At 36.4% G+C, this 23,105-nt stretch overlaps 1 protein-coding gene across 2 annotated transcripts in view; it reads left to right on the forward strand.

The window, feature by feature from the left end:
- Ccdc178 (coiled-coil domain containing 178) overlaps nucleotides 1–23,105 on the forward strand; it is a 339,248-nt gene that overhangs the window by 3,952 nt on the left and 312,191 nt on the right. The window contains exons 2-5 of one of the 2 annotated variants that reach the window (XM_076913038.1): nucleotides 10,277–10,432; nucleotides 12,677–12,760; nucleotides 15,063–15,122; nucleotides 16,540–16,629. In XM_076913038.1, the coding sequence (XP_076769153.1) occupies nucleotides 12,700–12,760; nucleotides 15,063–15,122; nucleotides 16,540–16,629 (211 nt within the window). In that variant the 5' untranslated portion in view covers nucleotides 10,277–10,432; nucleotides 12,677–12,699. The remainder of the gene's footprint in view (nucleotides 1–10,276; nucleotides 10,433–12,676; nucleotides 12,761–15,062; nucleotides 15,123–16,539; nucleotides 16,630–23,105) is intronic. The other variant, XM_076913040.1, reaches the window with a different exon arrangement.

Consider the following 23,105-nt stretch of genomic DNA (forward strand, 5'->3'; position numbering starts at 1 on the left):
AAGCAATGGTGACAAAATGGATGGAGACAGGAAAGGACACAGTGGAAAGGGTGTGGGAGCCTGGATATCCTCCACGAGAACACTTGTGCCTATGCTCAGGGAGATGATTCTCAGACAACAAAGATAATTACTTTTCTGTTATTCTTCTTCACATAAAACTTGAGTAATTGTTTCTTTAAAAATAATGTCCTTAATTGCTATGCTTCTGGTGGCCGTGCTTATGTTAATTTATCTGGCAACCACTCTGTGGCTTGGTACTGGCATTGAGGCTGTGTTATAACTATCTCCTAGTTAATATGTTCCTGTGAGAAGTTAACTGATTACATAGAGACCTTGTGTAGTTTTATATTTTAAATTTCAATCAAATAATATATACTGGACATACATGTTTGAATATAACTCTAGAAAGTAGACATAGCAACAATATGAAGTTTGACTCCTCTAGAACAGCAGTATCAAATTATTTTACTATAGACATAGCTGCACGAAGCTATTGTGGTTCAAAGGTGGATGATGTAACCAAGATTTTAAAATTTGGTATGCTTAGAGGCTGTGGTATTAAATAAAATTAATTTCTTAAACAGGCTCTTGAGTGGGTTTTTAAATTTAATTAGCTATCGTATAGAATAAAATTTATTCAATAAATAAAAAGCTGTGGTTCCCTCTGTCCCTTTCCCTCTATGATCATTACTGCTTCAACCTAACACTTTAGAGATGTTATCTCACGAGGCTCAATGACGCTTCCAGAGAAATAGCTCAGACTATGTCATATTTATCCAATACTGTGAGAATTTAAAGGCTGATGAGAGAAATGATTTCTGCATTCTAAGGTGCAGCCAGAAATGCTGATGATTTGGGAATTTGATTTTTTGAATTATCAAAGTTTTGATGGGCTTTTTGAAGAGATCCAATGAGTGGAAATAAAACACTTGGAACTGTTTTCCTCTAAATCCCCTTTCTTCTGTTCCATCTAGATTCTCACATAACAAGGGGATTGGAGCTCTCAAGATGGTGCACAAGGATAGGAATTTTTTCTGATCCCCCTGTATTTCCCCAGGTTTGGTAATAACAAATAATTTGCTGGATTCTTCAACCTATGCAGTTTACATTATTTTGCCTCTCTCCCACCACTTCCATGTTCAATTTTGTGTTTTCATCTGCTTGATATTTAAAACATTTTCAGATTTTTAAATTTCTTTGAATTCTATAATACAATACCATATACAAACCAATATCCTCTCCTTCTGGGCCTGGATAACTCAGTCAAGCATTTCATGCAAGATTACTGGTTCCTTGTGGCATGACAGCATTTATAGCTAAAATAGTTTAAATTAGTTAGCAGGTATTATGCCACAAGATGTTGTATAAAATGATACCGGTGTCATCCAACTATGTAGTGTACAATTTACCTCTTTACCTACTAATTTGAATATTTTGTAGAAAATGACTTCAAAATGCTTTTGGCATAGATTTTTTTATAATAAATTCCCGATGTTTCTTATTACTGTTGATTTCCTTATTCTCCAGATGGTAAAATTGCACTCTATTTGCCTGTTGTCTTACTAATCATGGATTTCTTACTTGGGCTATTATTTATGTCTTTATATTGTTTTGCAGCAAATGAAAAATTGTTTCTCCTGACTGACATTTTAAGAACATAGAAAATTATAGGATTTTTTCTAGTTAAATTTAAGGTTTTTCAATAGCTATATTATTTGCTGGAGTCTCTCTCTCTCTCTCTCTCTCTCTCTCTCTCTCTCTCTCTCTCTCTCTCTCTCTGTTGGGGTCCACACTAGCCCACGTTGGGGCGGCCAAAAAATATCGCCGCCCATGCAAAATGTTGAGGTCCGGGCTGCCCCGTGTTTGGAGGCCACTGTATCCCACCCGGTCCAAGCTGCCGCTCCAGTCCTTGGGTCGGGGATCAGCAAGAGAGAGAGAGAGTGAGGGCGGTTGTGAGGAATGGAGACCAGACAAAGTGTGATTCAATCCCGTTTATTCTTCAGTCTCTCTTCTTCTCTCCAAATCCCAAATCCTAAGTTCCTAGTTCCTAGTTCCGAGTCCTTAGTGCCCTCAAGTTCCAAGTTACTTCTTCCAAGTTCTCTTCCAAGTGCCTGCTACCTAATGCCTAATTCCTACTCCAAGTTGTACTCTCTGAAGTGTCTCCTAAGTGTATATTTCCTCTAAGTGTCTCCTAAAAGTGTCTTCTCTGTCTGATGTGTCTGATTCTCTGTTCTGTTCTGTCTCTGCCTTTTATATGTCTTACTTCTAAGCCACGCCTCTAAGTTACACCTTTAATCATGCACTTAGGTCTTGTCTCTAAATCTGATCTCTACACTTCTAAGTCATACTCTTAAATCACACACCTTTAATCTCACGCACCTTTAATCTCAAGGTATCTAAACCAAGATTATCGGATTGTTATCCAAATCACATGTCAGGGTATATGGCTCAAGATGGCTGCAAAGCTGATAGCTGCTTTCCGCTAAAAGTCGGCCCCCAACGTCTCTCTCTCTCTCTCTCTCTCTCTCTCTCTCTCTCTCTCTCTCTCTCTCTCTCTCTCTCTCTCTCTCTGTGTGTGTGTGTGTGTGTGGTGTTATTGCATAAGTAGATGCTATGTATATGGTGTATGCAAGGATTTGAGGGGATAGATGTGGAAATAGTCAGTCATCCTCTACCCTAAGTGTTACAATGGAGTCTCTCAATGATCCCAAAACTAACTAATTTAACTAGGCTATCTGCTCAGTTCTTTCACCACTTTTATTTTTTGAGACAGAACTTCAGTGGGCTTGAAGTCAATCAGGTTGGCTTGGCTGGCTGCTGAACTTCAAGGGTCTGCTAGTGTCTGAACCCCTAAGTCTGGTTCACAGTCTTGCACCACCACACTCAGCCTTTACATCTGCTTCTAGGTCCTGAACTTAGATCTCTGTACAGCACTCAAGTTATCGGCTGAGCTTGCTCCAGCCCGGTCTCCAGGGTCTCTCGCTGAGACTGCAATTCACTGATTTCACTTGGCTGGCTGGCCACTGAACTCAAGGGATTCTCCTATCTTTTCTTCTCCTCCAGGACTAGGGTCACAGATGTGTACTGGTACACCCACATGGGAGGTTGTAAGAATCCAAACTCAGGCCCTCATTTTTGAGTGGAAAGGACTTAATTGACTGAGTTACCCCTCAAGCCCTTCTTGTGTGATGTTAATTTCTATTTTGGATACTAATAGATAATTTAGTACACAAAATACACAACTTGTAGAAAAATGTAATATATTTGTAAACCCAAGTAATTAAAAAGAACCTGAGTTTTAGTGTTTAAAATAATACTGTAACTGGGTATTAGTATTTAAAATAATTCCATAACAGTCATTTGTCAAAGCTGTACTTTTTTGTCTCATGTCATAATGACAACTACAGTGACATTCTTTCTAAAGTATATCTTTCTATGAATCAAAAACACCCTGGCATGATTGCTGTTGAACTGTGGGGTTGTCACGGAGTAGGCTGCCATTGAGAGGCACCACTGTTTAGAATGTAGCCTGTAACAGGAAACCTAAGCATTTCATTAAATTTTCTCAACTCACAGTTTGTAACACTTAAGAGGAAATGAAGCTTCACTGTCCTACTTCCCTGGACTCCTAGTTTACTGACTGGGTTCATTCTCGTGTATTTTTCCCCTGCAGATCTTTTTCCTGGGCTCTGGCAAGGAACCAGAGACTAAAAATGGAGTGATGGTTAGAAAGGGATAGAACACAGAATTACCTGTTTCTAATTTAGCTCTCAGGCTTGGCAGCCAGGAAAGACCCTGTGACCTTTTCCTGAGGTCATATTTAAGGGGACTTAGTCTTTCCACATTTATTAGATTTTAATTTTGGAACTCACATGAGATAGAATTCCTTCTTGTTTAACAACATGTGCTTTGCATTAATTCAGTAGTCTACATATTGAAGAAGATCATTTAGGGAATCTTGATGCACAAAAAACTTGATACACCCTGGAGACTCTCTGCCAATGGCTAGGTATCCTTTTGCAAAATTAGGAAAATCAGCCCTAGGTAACAATTCTCTGTAGAATAACAGAAGCTGAGTAGGAAAATAGGGGATTACTCAGGAGTTATCCAATTTTTAAATCCTACAATGTCTTTAAAAAGGACCAGCTCAGTGAAATGTGAGATCTCCAGAGAACAAATAGATTCGAATTTCAAAATGGATGTTAAATATTGACTTTGTTGTTGTTTAGCTATAACTTCAGAATAGTTAATAACATTGGTCTTTATCATAAATACATTTATTAACCTTCTGTTTACTTAATACCATGTTAATCAATGAAAAGCAATTGTCAATATTTATTTTCTTAAAATATATGAAAAGATTGAAAAAAGGCAATGCATGTACATGTGGGCTCTTTTAACGGGGGGGGGAAGAGGTAGAAGGATAGGATAAAAGGGCAGGAGAGTATGTGTGGAGAGGGGAGCAATGAGAGAAGGAGAGAAGAGAAAAGGGCGAGATTAAATATTAAAATGTATGTGGAAAATGCGTAGCCACCTTCCTTAAGTGACCTTAACAATCTCTATAGGAAAATTCTGATAGAAGTGTAGTCCCATGAGCAACATATGTATAGAAGGTATGAATCTTAGGCCCTGCTCTCTAAGTCGATCAAGCTCTCATCCCAGGAGGTCAGTAACTTCTACTATCTTCACACACAATCAATCCAAGCTCTGCTGAACTTCTGGGCTTCAGTTTCTTTGCTGTGTGGTCCCTGAGCCCTCATAGCACCCTTCTGCCATGTGCCATCTCTCCAACATAGTGTACCAGCAGTGTTCTAGATTTCTTAGATATCTGCTGGCTTGAGCCTCTCAAGTGTAAGCATGGCTGGAGTCCTCATTCCATGCCTTAATGCAGCAGAAGAACACTCAGAATCGATCCCTGAGTTCTGTACACTACCTAGATTGTTACCACAACCTCCTTGGGCTAACCCATATCTGTCTCCAAATGTTGTAGAGTCTTAACCTGTTGAAGCTCAAATCTGAAAGCTTCCTTGTTGACATCATCATTTGTGCATTTACTCCCCAACTGGCAATAATTTTTGTAAGTATGCAGGAGGCCTTTGGAAGTAGAATCCTCTGAAAGAAGTGGGTTAATGGGAGTGGGCCATAAAGTTTTATATCCTAGCCTATGTCTTGCCTGTTGTCTACTTCCCAATTTCAAACACAGAGACCAGTGACCTCATGTTCTCAAAACCATGCTTTCCCCATCATCAGGTACCACTTTCCTTCTTATGCTGTGAACTAAAATAAACCCTTCCTCCCTTAGGTTCTGTTTTTTTGGGTGTTTTTTGTTTATTTGTTTTGTTCTGTTTTGTTTTGTTTTGCCAGGTGCTTTTGTCACAGTGATGAGAAAAGTAACTAATATAGCCTCCGGAAAAATGAGCTTCCATTACTGTTGCTGTTCAGGATACTCTGTGAATTATAGACCGAATGGAATCTATTACTGCTTTAACCCTGAGATGAACTACCACACAGTCCCTTCCTGAAAGCAAATACAAACTGCCATGTCTACACATTCATCTGATGAACTTTTTTTTTACCAGGATGCTCTCATTAGCATGAAGGAGAAGGTTGAAGATGCAGGCACTTAATCCTTCCTTCTAAGACTAGTTTCTAACTGGGGTGTTGATATTGCTCACTGACAGTGGCACCCTATAACAGGATGATTTTGAAGTTGTATATCAAAATTTACATCACAATAGCTGTGAATTGGTTTTTAGTGTCTGGTAGAAAACACATTTGGAGGTGCTAATTTGTGTATATTAGTTCAGCAATTGCAGGCTATGGACACAGGAGAAGTGATGTAACCTGTGTTTCAGTGACCAGAACTAAAACAAGGAGAGATACCCTTGCTTTGGTGGAAGATGAGGTTCTTGAAGTTAAAAGCAAATTAGGTTCATGATGAAGAATGCACACACTACAAATGCTCCAAGGATTATGTGAAAATAATCTAGAGTATTTTCTTCACTTTTAAAAAAGAGAATTTCCCCAAATACAATTTTATCTGTACTCTACTATATCTGTTAAAAATTGTGATTGCTTATATTTCAGTTTGATGCTTATATTTTAGTTCTGAAGACAGTGGCCAACAACTGGAGATGTTTCTATTTTTAGTATTCCAGTTCATAGGATGAAAATATGGCTTTAATGCTCAGTCCTTTCCTAATCTCTAGCGTATTTTCTCTGTAATGACTTATTTTTTGAAATAGTTTTATAAATTCTATAAGAAAGGACACTTCATGCTATTCATTTAGTGGATTCAGCTTCATGCTATTCATTTAGTGGATTCAGCTATGTCCCTTTATTAATTTGGCCCGCTCTCTGTGAGTGTATGTTTTATTGTGACTGAAAGCTCTTTGACATTTGTTCATATTTTCTTCTCAACTATTTCATCTTTTTATAATAATTATATCCCTTATACAAAAAGTTCTTTGTTACTAATGTTTAATCAAGTGTACCTTCTTGGTTTGTCAGACTACTTTATATAAATAGCTAGATTGCTTTGTATTTCATGAAGTCACCACACTCATGTTTGTATGCGTGTGTATATTTTTAGTGGCATCCTCAAAGAGGCCGTTCTCATTTTATTTTTCTATAGTCACATCTATGAATGTCTTATTCTTTTTAATTTGATCTTTTTAGTCTATCTATTCTTTGAGAACATGTAGTTCTGGAGTCTTAAACAGGAACTGTAATCACTCACCGTGATTCCATTCAACCAGGCTTCCATGTAAAAACTGATTGGGTAATGCATTGCATACTGTTATCTTTTTAACACACACAGCAGCATATTAAGGAGTTCTGAGAATTCTATTTATTTTGTTTCACTGCAAAAATACCAACTAAAATCCCTCTCTGAGACTTTACCAGTCTCATTACTATGTGTGTCTGGAGTCGGATTTCTGGCTAAAGCTGGCTCTGAGCTGCCCAGAAAAGGAGTTTCCCTAAAGGTTTTTACTTGTTGGAGTTCTGGGACAACTTTAATATAGTATGTTTCAAGTATATGTTCTTGGCCTTTTGTTTTTGGTTTTTTGTTGTAGTTGTTATTTGTTGTTGTTTGGTTGGTCGGATTTTTTGTTGTCCCTCTTAGCCAAGATACCTGTAGCTATTTTCCAAATTTGTAATATTTCCAATTTTTCTAGGGAAAGGATTGTTACATATAGTTTTTTTTTATATTGCCCACAATATATGTCAGAATTACACAGGCCAGGTTAATAAATAATTATTGACATTCTAAATAAATAGAACCAAAAATGCACATGGGGTGGGGCAAAAGTAGTTATAAAAATAGAATACACTTTCTAGCTTAGAAAATCATTAGTTCCATTTAATTTTGAAACTTGAACTTTGCTATAACTTGTGATTATACATTTTAGGCAAGAACTAGTGACTAATTATGAACAAGTAAAAAACTTCATATTTTGCCAGATGCCGTGTTTCTCAATTTGCCCATTATAAAACTGTATGATGTGACTCAGAGGTGAGTTAAGATATAACATGAGATATTGACCTATGAAATCACTTAACACTATGAAAGGTGATTTGAATTGCTTGTCATTTGCTGCCTTAAGTCACTATCAGAAGGGGGCGGGTTCATCATCTCACTTATAGGCAACTTCTGAATGCAGTGTGAGACTTATTTGAGAGACTATGTATAGAGACTGCCTTGGTTCTAATTTGATTTGCATGAGAAAGATAGCATTTAATCTTTCAGGAGATGTGCATTGCCCTGCCAAAACCATGAGATGTACTATTTAATGTGTCGATGCAATTTGATGTGATACAGATATAATATAAAATCAATAGCAAAATTGATTCAGAAGTCATGTGGATTTTCTAAAATAAGATTCTAACATGTGTAGAAAGTGTGAGAAAAATGTATTTGATGGGTGTATGTTCAATACTGCGTTCATTGTTTTGCTGTATTTGACAAACTTTTTTTTTCATTTTTTTTCATTTCAAACATTTTTTGTTCTCTGAAATATCTTTGGAAATAGTCCTTGCACTGGATCCTGATGATTACATCATCAAGATTAAGAAAGCCTTGTCTTGAAGCTTTATGAAATATACATATGTTCCCATAAGTTTTCCTTTATGTGCTAGTAACTCAATTTAGACATATAGAATCCTGTTTTCAGAAAAAAATTACTATTCATAATTCAATTATTCTTGAGCTTTTAATTCTATTAAACTCTATTAACAGAAAATTGGAGTGAATGAGAAGCAGAGAGAGAGGGGGGGAGTTTTTAGTCCTCTCAGATCTTCACATCAGTGGGACTATTAGACATTGACAGACTGATTCAGAAAAACTACATATTAAATTAAGTATGAATTATTGAGTTGTTAAAGTCCTGGAAGAAGAAGGAAGATATCTTCCTGTAAGGGGTAATCTCACATAAAGACATTCATAGAACCAGATGAGTAAAAAAGCAGTATTGAACCTAGGGCCTGCGCTGGCTTCAGTGGATGGCATAGGTACAGTATAGAATAGAGAGCAAAGCACACTGTGACAATTATGTAACAGCAGACACACTGTGACAATTATGTAACAACAGGTATCCCACCTGTATTCTGGATCTGGAACTTCTCAGCCCTGTGTAAATTTCCTTGCTATTAGTAAATAAATATAAAATTCAGTCACATTGATAAATACCTTCTCAAAGATCATAAAATTCATCTTTATTTCATTAAAATGCAAGACAACATCTAAACAAGATGCATGCTAAATCTTGGTGAGTGGATCAGTGACTGGATGGAGTAGAACATTCAAGAACTCAAAATGGATGTGGATAAGACAATCCAATCTGAGATCCCTGATCCTTCATGTGTCCTTTCTGCATCATCCCTAAGAAAGGATTTGTAGCCTCTTCACCATTTCTAAGGCCCCCTACCTTACAACATTGTGTGTTGTTGCAAAATTCAAATTACCACAAGTATCTCTGCATGCTTGCCAAAATATTCCTCCTTACAGTGTAGGCTACCACCTGTCACTCAGGCTCCAGTTTGGGAACAGAAGCTACATTTATGGCAGCTCACACTTCCTTCTCTGTCTGTTTCCCATCATCTGCACCATGATTACTGTGAGACACTTGTTGGTATATACCAAACTCATCCTAGCCATAAATGTGGCTAGGGATTGAAGACAACTTCAGGCTTTGGCTAGCATCCTATTTTCTTGGCAACAGTGTGTCATAAAACTCAATATGCCAGCAACCAAGCTGTCTAACACATTCACAATGCCAAGATGTAGAATGAATGAGATGATGGAGAAAGGAGCGTGAGCCTGTGGCCCAGAGAATTCTCAAGACACTCATATCCCCTCTATGTTACAACAACGGGTGGATGCCATTATGTTTTCTTCTAGACTGTGTGGGGGGCCTGGCGGTGTGTTTGGGGTTTACAGTGGATGTGGATGTGTTTACAGTGATGTCTCTGCAGGTATGGAGGGCAGGGATAAAAGGCATCTGTCTTCTAGGACTCGCCATCTTGCATTTTGAGACAGGGTCTCTCACTGAACCTACATTTCATCCTCATGGTTGGCCAGTTATCCTGGCAATCCTCTTGTCTCCACATCTTCAGATTTAAGATTATAAGAACAAGCTCATCATTTCTCATTACAAAATTATTTTATTTTTAGTTATGTGTGCATGTGTGTGACGAAATGTAGGCTTGTGCTGTGTGCAGCACTGTTGGAGGCCAGAAGAGTAAGCTAGATTCCCTTAGAGCTAGAAATGTGAGTTTTCGGGTCCTGATATGCATGCTGGAAACTGAACTCTGGTCCTGTGGAAGAGCAGGAAGGCATCTCTCCATCTCCTATTCCCCATTGTTTAAGTGGGTGCTAGGGATTTGAACGCTATTCTTCATGATTTCTCAGCAAGCACTCGACCAAATAAGCCTCTCCCCAGCTCCATTATCTCTGCTAGAAATGCTGCCTATATGATTCTTAAAATTCCTGGGTTTCTCTTCCCCACAACCATAGAAGAAACTCCATTAGTATAATCAGGATTATGCCTTTTCATTCTATTTTTTTTTGAGTATGCAAATCTGACTATGGCCCTTGCTCAGCGTTAAGACTCTTGCTTTCTGCCTGCCTGCTGTCATTCTTGACCACTGGAGCTTGTAGTGTGTGTTCGCTCCTGTCTTTACTCAACACACTATGGAGAGTAGATAACTTTTAGAATATTTTACATACATTTTGTTTGAATCATGACCTTCAATATCAATATGTTTTAAATCTTAGCTCTCATTATGGTGTGAAAATACAGAGAAAAAAGAAGTTCTACCAAGAACTGTGAAGGATGCAAGATTTCCAACTTTCTGGCAGGCTAACAAGCTGTCTTATTTTAATGAAAAGAGCCTGAGGGTTCCAGGCAGGAGTCTTTTGAAAAATTGTCAGGTGAAGTACAATAGATCCTTTTGTTGCTTTTAATTTATACTATTGCATTAGAACTGGTTCTAGAATTAATAATTACTTGCCGTGTCAATTTCTGGGACATTCTGAGCATGTTCTTGCTTTAGGAGCCATGAATCTTCATTAACGGTATATGGGAAATTCTTCCCTGCAAATGACATAGTCCAGATCTCAGTTCATTATGGTTAGACACTTCCTCCAGGAGAACTTCTGAGAGCATCTTTAACTACATATATGTAGTAAAACTTCTGGAATTTTGGTTTCCTAAAAAAACAGACTATTATAAGAATATGTTTTCATTTTAATCCCAGGTATGGGGATATGGGGCCGCTTCGGACCATGTGCAGCAGCTGACTATGATTTGCCTCATGCTCTAGCAGAAGTGTGGTTTTGCCAGCTGTGGATAGCTTCTACTATTGTATAACATTTGAAATTCTGGGAACTTTTCAGAGTGTATATAAATGTTAGTATGCCCATATGTGGGTTTGGAGGTTGTTGGTTATTGAGGGAGATTGGTTGAGATTTGTTAGTAGTCATTCCCAAAGAAGAAACAAAGGAAAAAATAGATTCAAAATCAGTCTCTCTCTCTCTCTCTCTCTCTCTCTCTCTCTCTCTCTCTCTCTCTCTCTCTTTCTTCTGCTTCTCTCCTCTATTCTTTCTCTCCAATCTAGTGTTATGGGAGTGGAACTAAGGATAAAGGGTGGGAAAATGAAGAATCCACAATGTAGCAAAGACCACATTTATGTATATACATAAACATGTATGTATATAATATATGTATGTATATCATGTATGTACATATATGATCACTGTAGACAATGTGTTCTAAATTTCAATGTGATGTATTAACTTATTTTTTTAATGAAGACTTCCATATCAAGGCTAATCTTAAACTTGCTATATAGCTGAAGATGACCTTAAATTTCTACTTATTTGCCTTCATCTTCCAAGTGCTAAGTTTATAGGTATGTACCATCACACTTGATTATGCAGTACTACTAGGATTAGAACCCAGAACTTTGTGGACACTAGACAAGCACTCTGCCAACTGAGCTACATTTCCATGCCAGGCCCATGTGATGCATCCTTCTACATGGATCATGTAGAGAGTATGCCTTCATTTCTTCTAGTATAATAATTTTATAGCCATCAATGCCTTGTCTGTTCATTTATGACTGTAGAATAAGTACTTCATTTTGAAATAACTATGGACTCATAGAAGACTGCAAAAAAATACAAACAAATCAACATGGGTTCTTTTGCCAATGACTACCCCAATGTTTTAACGTCATAACTTTAGCATAGCAGTAACACTGCAGAATCCATATTGACACAGACAAAATGGCACGTTCAAATTTTACTAGTAATACTGGTAGACATTATGTGTATGTTTGTATACAAATTAACAATGTGTAGCTCTGTGTAACCAACACCATCATCACTCTTGACAGTACGATCCATTCCTTCATATAAACTGTTACTCATTTCTAGTCTAGGCAATCATTAATTTGTTCTTTGTTACACCTTTTGTTACTTCATTCAGCATTTTAATTTGGTTCATCCAAATGTTTGCTTACATAATAGTTTAAATAATCTGTTCCACCCAGTTGTTTTTTTCCCCTGGATTTTATTTCATGTCAGTTTAGTCTCTAAAGGATATTTCAGATAGTAAGCAAGTTTTAATTGTTATATGTAAGTAAACACCTGTTCTCTCTTGGGTAAATGTTCAAGAGCACAATTATTGATTCAGTTTGGCAAATTTTTTGCTACTAATGTTAGTATACTGTTTTATAATCTGACAACAATGACTGGTGACCCAGTTTCTCTACATCTCCCCCTGGAAGCTGGAGTTTTATTTTAGTCATTATGATGGCATATTTGGTTTTTGTTTTTACTTTGCTCTTCTATTAGTATGACATGCCAAGATTCCATTGTGATCTTCCTGATACTTCACTTATATATAAGATATAAAAATGCAATTTGCTGACTCCATTTAGTGTTGCATGTATGAGTATGCATTTAGGGCTAACCACTGAGATTGGATACCTGTTTGATAATTTATTCAATTCCTTATAGTTTAACATAATTTTCTATTAATTTTATAAACATGTAATATATTCTATGATATTAGAATTTCATTCTTACACTGTCAGTTTTTTAAACTGATGACTAGTGAGATACAGACTAATATTTGATTCCCAGTATTAAAATACTTTTATTTTTAATTAGGTTTTAAAATACTGTCAAAAATCATGCCAGAAAACGAGAAAGATCCAGCTCCACCTAGTACCAATGAGGATACATCCAAAACAGGTGATTTCTTCTGAGTGACTTTTCTTTGTAAACAACCTGATGACTCATAGAAGATGGTAACTGCACAGAAAGGTTGAGAATTTACAAAACCAAAACTTGCAGTGGCAAAGAAAGGGAAATGACACAGATGAGCACTTTGGCTCAAGAATTGCTAGTGTCTAAATTTTTCTCCTCTGTTTTGTATTGTGACACTTACTACTTGGTAACACACTGAACTACACAAGCATAGTGCTATGCTTGAGTCAGCTCTTCCAAGCTCGTGTCCATCAACTGGCTACATCTCTCCCCAGTAGCTTGAGAGAGGCCATGGTGTTAGTATTCCCTGCTGCCAGACAACGGTTAAGTTGTTAAGTGAATATGTTGAAGTCCTAAAAATTTTGTTAAATTTTATAGCATTATCCATCAATTTGCATTATTTTACTTCCATGACCATCAGAAAAATATCAATATCATTGTCCTTTGGGAGAGTGAATTTGTTGATGGACATGAGCTAGAAAGAGTTGACTCAAACATCAACCCTGATGATATTATACCATCCCTGCACTCTCAATTTTCTGTGTACACCAGTCAACCATTGTGTAGAGCATCAAATTCCTTTAAGCAAGGTTCTGAGATGCCCCTGCTTTGCTAAGCCTTGGGAACTTATCCTTTACCCTTGTACATTTCACCCAAAACATTAAGTTTTTTGATGTAAAGCCATCTTTCACAATGATATATCAAACGTAATTCTGCACTAAACTCTTTAAATGGTCTGTCATTATTTGTGGTGATCACAAGAACATAGTATAAGGCTTTTTGAGCACTGTACTCAACACAATATTTTTATTAACAACCCAAGAAAGATCATTTCTCTCATGTTCTGTTTTCCTTTCATCTCACAAACTTGGCTCTATCTTATTGGACCATCCTAATCAACACAATAACTGTATTTTATATAATAACAGTAATTTTATTTTACATATTTTCTTTAATATAATATAAAAATTTACCAATTCTGTGTTATCATGTTTTAAAATAATATTCTATGTATTTAATTTTTTGAGTATATATTCTCTCTTCACTCCTTTTTAAACTTACTGAAACATTTTATATTCTCTATAAAACATATGGTTAAATTTTATTTGATTATTTAAAGAAAATCCACTGCCTGTGATATGAGTGCATTTATAATTATAAAACAGTTTACTGTATTCTAATTTTTGTTATTTTTATATTTAAAAACACATGAATATACACACATAGCAACAGTTATTTTCTGTCATTACTGGTATTGGTGAGAGCTGGCCATTATGTTTCTTGCTCCTATAGTAATGGAATTCTTTGCTCTTAGAAGTTGTGGGTTTAATCCACATTATAAGCAACACTGACATTAGTTTGGGAGCTGTTCTTGCCTTTCTGTTACATCTATTTAACATCTATTGACAGAGGAATGGCCATTTTATTACAATCTCAGACTTAGTAGGTATACCTATTACATATATGTTTTCTACATTTGTGATCAACACCATCATTTTCACAGTAGTAGAGCTGGAAAGCCTGTCAGAGCACAAGGACGCAGGCCCATTATTCTGTTGAGCTTTCACATGATTTATGCTTAGTTCAAAAGCTAGAATATTCAAAGCTAACTTGACAACATTTGTGCAGAAATGTCTAGTGATCTTTGACTCACTGTATGATAACCATTTCCCATTACCCTCAAAGAGAGGGATGACATAAATACTTTCTCACAGTTGTTAAAAGCTCGTAGGATTTGTAGTTGCCTACTGACTCAGTTGGCAATTTGGCTGTACATACTTATTGGTTCAGTATGATGGTGAATGTTTTTCTCTTCTAATTTTATTTTTTGAGAACTTCATTCATAGGCTCTTTGAATTGAAAGATGAATGATGATGATGATGAATTTTAGCTGTCAGGTTCATTGCTTAAAGAGTTCCTGGGATATAAGTAAAGCCCATCTCTGGGTGTGTCTTAGGAAATTTCCTGAAAGATTTACTAAAAAGAAAAGAAGACCAGCACTCAATATGAGCAGCACAATCTCCTAATCTAGGAACCTACATGGAGGTAAAGGAAAACAGAGAGACAGTCATCACAGCAGGTCAATTCTTTTTTACTTCCTGGCCATCTCCCCCCCCCCCATTCTTGCCCTTTCAGGATAGACCATGGTGATAAATCTCAGCTGTCCTAATCTTTAGCCTAGATTTCCTTTTTTCCCCAGTATAACTACTCTCTGCCTTCACTACTGGTACAAGGCACTATAGTTAACATACAAAACTAATACTTTATTTTGTCTTGCATTCCATAGGTAAAACATGTCTTCAAATAAAGGAACTCAAAGACAAAGCGAGGGCGTTAATGATTGCAGGTATCACAAATGCATACAATTTCCATCTTTATCATTTTGACATTTATTTGTTGTCTTCTAACAAATTATAAATGAGGAAACTTGTGTTTGTAATGTTTGATAAATGAGTGTGTCATTTCTTTAGAACACTCATTTTTACTGATAGTGTATGATATATGTCATTTATTTTATTTCCTTTGTTACTTTGTGTAATGTGCACTTGCAGAATAGTGGGTACATCAATACCAGTGTTCTTCAAAAAATGACTAGAATGAAATATCATATATTGGAAAGTAAAATGCTTTATACAAATGATGACTTAAATTCTTTCCATTTCTATATCTTTTTTCTATCTCCCCTATAATAAGAAATATATTAATTTTACTAATATAAAGTGTTACTGTAATAATCTTCATCATTACTAAAATTTCCTTCCCCTACCTTTTACTTTTCTTCATCTACTTCATTGCTCCTCTTTCTTAAGGGCATGGATTCTGAAGTGAAATGTGAAATACCTGATGGTAATCCATCTTTGTCTTGGGCTTGTGCTTCACCTCCCCCAGATTTGCCAAGTGCTGGGATTATAAGTGTGTACCAGATCTGACTTTGATTTACGTTTATTTGACTTTCCTAGCACTGAAATCATAAAATTCCTGCAGTATTTTCTGTTGTTTTTTTTTCTTTAGTGTAGTTTCCAGGTTTACTAGTTCTGAGATAAATCACTAGTTCATTTTCAATGCTTAGTATTAGACCATGGAAAGTGGATAAAATTTTCTTTGCTATTTGTTTTTCTTAGGATTAGCATATTTTTTATCTTACATTCTGTGAATAAATATCAGTGTCCTGAGATGACAATCTAACTGTCTTAAATAAAAACTTGAAACACAGTTGCTTATATTGTAGTTAAATTTAAATTTATAATGTGCTCTTAAACAAGCAACATATTATTATCTTTAAGAATTTTTAAATATTTTGGAGATTCTAAAGTGACAAGTCAAGTTTCCTGTTCTCTACATTTTCTCTTTCTAAAGGTGATCCTATGTAACAGTATCTTGGTGTAGAATTTTCATCCCATCCAAAATTATTTATTAATTAATAATATGTTTATTTCCATTAGAAAAATAACCAGAAGTACACCTGCTACTTTTGTTGAATGCTTACACAGTTGCTAATGTATTTTCTTTCAACAACGTCCTGTTATGATGAATGCCTTCTATAGGGAGTTAAGCAAATTGTATAATACAGAAAAAAGATCCAAGAAATTCCTACTGTGTCCCTTAGTATTTATAATACAGTTGCTCTTTTCAAGGAGAGAAGTTTTACTATGTGGTTTCTTAGGGTTTTTTTTTTTTTTAATATTATGTCACTTGCTTCAAATTGTATATGAAATATATGCATATTTCAGCACACTGAAATGTTTCCTGTTTGTTTTCTAAAGAAAATGCCAGAATGCAAGGCTTGTCAGAATTCTTCTTCTCCAGGCACGAGGATAAAAGGATTTTTGAAAGTAAATCAACAAATACAGAAGGTGAGGGTTGAATATGAATCATGTAGTGAACATTCTGTGTGAGTTTGTATTCACTCACTTGCTAATTCGTGATGTCACCTATGTGATTTCACTAAGAAATAAATACTGTGTATTCTTATTTACCTAGAATGGGGGCTAATAAAGATACAATATTTTAATATAGTATACCACCATTCATGAGAGCTAATAATCATCATTGTTGGAAAAAGCAAATGAATCTTTTTCTAAATGCTGTCACTTTGTTTTCAAACTCTGTTACCATATGAGGAAACTGAGTTCAAAGTCCCAAGTCCTAAGGGAGCTGGGGAATTTTCAATGCCTGAACAGCTTCTGTTGTAAGGAGACAGTTGTTTGAGTCCAGACATCTCAAGGACAACTTCTGCATCTTGCTTGAAAGGTCAAACTAAGTTCATGTTCCAAGGTCCCTTTTTTTCTGATTGGTGGAAACTGCCTTGCTTGACCTCCTATGTCAAAATATGGGTGGACAGTGCTACAGCCCACCCACTCCCCCTTGCTTTATGGTTTTATCCCTTCAGGTTTGCAGTTCAGCTTCCAAGCCCATTCTGCAGCCCTGATTGATCAGTAGTGGCTTGCTTACAGTAAATTGTCATCTGCATTGGCCTGGTGTTTGAATTATTATGCTGGATCTAAGTGGAACCACAACATTGATAGACCACAGCAGAGTTTGTTTATAATTTGTTATATAATTTCAAAAATGAGTCAAGTTTTACCCTGTTGGGATAATGTTGGCATCTTTCCAGTTAACTGGAAAGAAGCTTTGAAAATCTATGAGTCTTGGTTCTGCAAAATCTAGAATTCACATATTGTCTAGTAGTACAATTATGTACTTTATCTCTAGCAGTGGTTTTAGTACTGTGTGTGGGAAGAGGTAAAAATAAGTAAGAGGATGAGTGTATTTCAGCCTTGATGTTGGAAAACTTCTCTGGGGGTTTATAGTTTAATAAAAATGTGAATATGTTAGCATTGTGGTCTTTTTATTTCTTCCTCTCCAATGCAAAACTTGAATATAATTTTATGCTCTTGGTTTAGAGTTTATTGCACATAATCAGTTTTAGACACAATTAGTTTTAGACAGATTTTCCAAATATACAATGTATGATTTATGAACTAATTAATTAATGATACTTGGCCTATCCAACTTTTATTCATGTTCAGAGGTATTTAAGAAATGGCATGCTAAATAAAATATGAGCATACATAACAGTTTTACTCCTTGACAGAAGTAACAGCTAAACAGATTATTAGCATAATCATCCATGGTAGCAGACAACAAATAAAATTATCACCAATGAGAAGGATCTCCTTGTTTTTCCAGAAGGGCAATTTATGCAGTCTTTACTCATTAAGATAAACATTAAAAGATAAGAAGAGCTTACTGTAATATTAATGGATACATGCCTGTTTAAACTGAAGAGTTTATTATTATTTTTTTTAACCAGAGAAGAATACAGGGGGAAAATCATTGTAAGCATAGAATAGGGTTACTTGGTTCAGATAAAGTAGCAAATGTCCAGGCCACAGTCAAAGAGTTAGAGTTTAGGGATCAATAGTGTAAACTTATTTCTCAGGTACGTGTCTGATGTTACATGGCCAAAGCCATTCCATGCCATGATGAAGCAGACTAAAATTTAATTATGGGATACAATGTGGAAACAGATAATTTATTATTATGATAAAGGCTTACAAAGACATTGACCTAGGAAGAATCAATGAAGAATTTAAAGGATTATTGAATGTGAAAGATACCTGATAAATATCAAGAGGAAAGTATAGGATCCATAAATATTATAAGGAATTTAAGATCCATTGTTGGACCAGTCCTTACAGGAACAGACTAGAGAGATATAAGGAATTGAGTGACAAATGGGGAATTTGCCAGACATGAACCTTTGCACTTGAGAACCTCAGTCTGGTGGATTGCTGTGAGTTTAAGTCAAGCCTGAGATATAAAATGCAGCCCTTTATCAAAAAGGGGGGTTGGTGATTCAAAGGTGACTCAATTGTCTCCTACACTGGTTATGAGTTGAAGGAAGAAAAGTTAATTTTGTAGATACACAGTTTGCAAATGAAGTTGTCTACCTCTAGCTGACTTTCTTGGTAAAAACCAGGCTGATAAGAGGCAAAGAAAACCCAGGAATTTTTTTTCTTAGAACATAGTTAATCTCTGTCAAATCCTTCTTTATGAAGAAATAAGAAAATGCATTAGGGGAAGTTATTAGAGAGAATATTCCACCCGGTTTGACATGTAATTATTTAGTGTGGGGGAAGGTATAGATTGCATACCAAGACATATATATGAAGGTAGAGAACAACTTGATGGTGTCAGATTCGTTACCTCCTCCATGTGTGTCTCAAAAAGCAAATTTAGATTATCAGGCCTAGTGGCAATCACCTTTACCCACTGAGCTGTCTTACTGGTTCCACTTCAAGGAATGGTTGTCTATAATATTTTAGAGAGCTGACTGGGTTTAAAAGGATAGAAAATGTACAACTATTCAATTCTGTCACTAGAATACAAATAGTGATTGGTTTTCAAAGTCATGTTTATCAAGATAAAATTTAAGTACTATAAAATCTGCTCCTTTTACATATCTAGGTTAATGACTTGAGAAGTAAGTGTGTGTGTGTGTCTGTGTGTGTGTCTGTGTGTCTGTGTGTGTCTGTGTGTGTCTATTTAATGACCACTGTAAGTAAAGTTTAACATTTTCATGGGTAAGGTAAATTGGGAAACAGATAAACATGGAAGAACAAAATGTGACCTAACCATCTCTGAGAGAGGGAAATTAGAGTGTAAACAGCTCACTCCATGTCCAAAGAACAGAAAATCCCCCCACCCCCTGGGGAAGAGATGAATACTAACATGTTCACAGAAGTCACAATTTGAAGAAGGGACGAGTCAGGCATGAGAATATTGTTGGTGCTGCTATCCACTGCTCATCTGAAAACAGGACACAAGTGACAATAAATTCATTCCTGAGGAAGATCCCTGGAGAAGTGTGCAAGCAAAGCTGTTGTGTTTGCCTGAATGAAGAAAAAATGGTTTTGAAACTTCAGATTATAAAGAGCCTATAGGGATCAAGGTAGGCAGCAATGAGATGTTGTATGTAGAAGGAAGTTGAAACTGAATCCTTAGATGGCTACAACTCTCATAATTGAGCTTATTGTTCTATCATCCAGCACTGGGTAGCCCAGTATGATAAGGCTCTATGCAGATGTGGTTCTGTTGTCAGCAAAGAAAGTTTGAATTGTTCCCCATAAATGAGACTTTGTTCCCCATAGACGATGGGTGATCTGTCTACAATGAAGGCTTTACATGGTAGAGAAGCTATTTTTAAAGTCAAGAACATTAAGTGTTTTCACTCTGGAAGAAAATGAAGATGTGAAGAAATGAGACATTGAAAAGATGCTAAGCTAAGTTTTTCCTGAGAGTGTTGAGCTAAAAGGCTAAAATGATAATCAGTGTGATGGACACAAAGGAAACACATTTTACCAGCAGCCTGGAAGCAGTCATGAAATGTTAAATTATCAGGAATGTGATGAATAAATTATGTGAGGATTAAATTTACAGAGCATGAAGTGGTGTCTGTTGACAAATTTGCCCCTAGTGAGGCAAATGAAGGAAGATGAAACCTTCCTGTGGCAGAGGACCAGACAACCTCACTCTCATTTATAGGCAGGAAAATCCTCATTCTTTGGACAATAATTCTGAGCAACAAAATGGAGTTAGGGGCCAGGCATGGTGGGTATGTCTATAACTATTCTCAGGAAGTTGAGGTTGGAGGATCACCATCAGTTCAATGTAGTGTGGAATCTACAGCAAAAACATATCTCAATAAAGACAGAAAAATGGTGTTGGGGCCAGTTCATAGTCGGTGTGAGCCTGGCCTGAGTTTACCTCCTCAAGTATCTTGACTACTTCTCCAGAGTCTGCAAAAAATGGAGATAACATCAGTTTATACTGGACTAAGATTATTAATTTATCTTACTTAGGAATTTTAGGTGAAAAAATCTTACCAGCCTAATTAATGCACCATTGAGAGAGCTGATATGTGGAAACTGGTTACATTTTTAACAAATGCACAGGCAGAAAAAACAGACGCCTGTATGTAGCCCAGAGACTCTTAGAAAATGTCTCTTAAGCACTAGACAATAAAAAGGAACTGAAGAGTATTAAAGTCCACCATGCACACATTAGTTAAAACCATCTATAAGGACCTTTAAATTCTGGGTCTCTTCTGCCCTGCATATGGTGCTATGCCTTGTCCAGATTTCATGACATACTATTTCATTCCCCTTACTTCACTACATTGAAATCTTAATTCATCAGAACATTATAGAAATTGACTAGCATTCACAAAATGAGGCTAAGCATGGCACAGTCAAGAAGTACTTGGCATGAGCCATCCTGATCCTTATTTGCCCGACACTGAATGAAGCTAACTAAGCAAGTGTTTTGACTACAATAGCAACTGCCTGCTTGCTGCCTATCAAACCCTTCTCACTTCTACAAAGGGCAACATGTCTTTAACAAGATGTTTCGATAGAAGATCAATATGTCCTTTTAAATTAGTAGCTGCTTGTTATTTGGTCCTTTGACAATCACAGAGATGAACATATGTGTAATAATTAAAAAGGAAACATGGACAATGCCACCCACAAAATAAACACAGTGAGTAATCTATGTTCAGAGTATGCTTAAAGGCAACTAAAACACACCAAAGTAGCAACCCTAATAAATTATGAAAAAACATCCAAGTATTCAAAAAAAGCAGTATATAAGATGTTTAAAATGTCCAGAAAAATATAATTTAGGATTGGTCCTCTTTTTATTATTATAATTTAAATGTATTAAAGTAGCCATCATTATATAATTTATAGGCAAAAAAATATGGTTCAAACTCAAATCTCCCACCTATGAGCTCTCTGTACTGACATTGGGCATTGTTGCTAAGCCTGAATCATCTATGAAGTCAAGACAGAAATCTGATGTCCTAAGACAGATGTGTGCATATTAAATAAAACAGGGTACTGGAAGTGCTTCACTCAGCTTCACATCTGCAATACACTTTCTATGCTCAAAACTGTTAGGCAGTGTGAGTTACAAAACTGCCAATGAGTGTTAGCAATATATACACATAAACAAATACACTAGGTACAATGAACATTTATGTGTAAATAAACAGATGGGTCTTTTTATGGAGATTGAGTTCATGGAAGAGAATATAATTTCTCTGAGATATTTAAAAAATTAACATATGGTTCCTCTAATATACATAATCTAGTGTGTGTGTGTGTGTGTGTGTGTGTGTGTGTGTTAGGGAGAAAGAGAATAAGTCAAGAAGATAAAAAAGGGACAAGAGAGGGTAAGAGGGGAGTAAATATGAATTAAATACAATAATACATGAAAAGTCACAACAAAACCCACTATTTTGTATGTTTTGAATGAGTACAATACTAACATTGTAAAGACTGAAGATGAAGCAAAAGATATTGAGAATAGTTACTAGATTGCATCCAGCAGCAGTAAAACAAAACACAACAACATTGGCATCACTTCCTTGTCCCCCAAGGTGGACTGAGGTGGGGACATCATACTGCTCTCATTGAAAATACAAGTGCTTTGTCTCCTGTGCTAGTGGTTGCTACTGGCATGCATCCTATGGAGTCCTCAGAGTGACATGTCTTCAAGTAAGCACTTTGGTGGAGTTTTCTAAGTTTCTTCTCTGCCCTTCTGCAACCTCCAGTCCTCCTGGAGCATGGCAGGCTTCGAATCGCTGAGGCGCATCAGGATGCGTGGGATTTATGATGAGCAAGCCTTAATGATGCAGTGGGAACATCAATCATTCTTTACACAAGACTCCAGTTTTCAGAAATGGAAGCTAAAAAACAAGGTTCCTATGAGGAAGGAGACCTGTTTTTCTTTATTTTTTCCACAAGAGCAGCTTGCACTGGTTTCCAGGAAGGGGTTCTTCAGTGTGTGGGGTGGGGCATTAATTACATGCAAAGGTGTGATACCATTGTCAAGGGATAATTAAACATGTATTTTAGGTTCATTCCTAAAAAAGTGATTGGAGACTGATTTTAGAGTGGGTAAATTGTTTTGTCTGTTGTTGTAAATTTCCTATTTTAGTGTTTAGTTCACAATACTATGGATTGCATTAACTTCTTTTGTGTATGTATGTTCAAGTGTATGTGCATGTCCATGTGTATGAACGAAGGTGGAAGGCCATGATTGATACTAGGAATCTTCTTTGCTCATTCTCTGCGTTGTTCCTTGAGGCTGGGTCTCTCCCTGAACCCAGAGCTTACCGATTCCAGCTTATCTAGCTAGCAAGCTTGCTTCTTCAGACCCTTCAACTCTGTCTTCCATGTGTTGGGCTTCCAGGAGGTTGTCACACTTACCCAACACTTGCATGGATTCAGGGAATCCAAATGTTCATGCTGCTGAACCATGT

The sequence above is a fragment of the Arvicanthis niloticus genome, chromosome 14 (genome assembly GCF_011762505.2).
Source record: "Arvicanthis niloticus isolate mArvNil1 chromosome 14, mArvNil1.pat.X, whole genome shotgun sequence".
In the NCBI taxonomy this organism is placed as follows: domain Eukaryota; kingdom Metazoa; phylum Chordata; class Mammalia; order Rodentia; family Muridae; genus Arvicanthis; species Arvicanthis niloticus.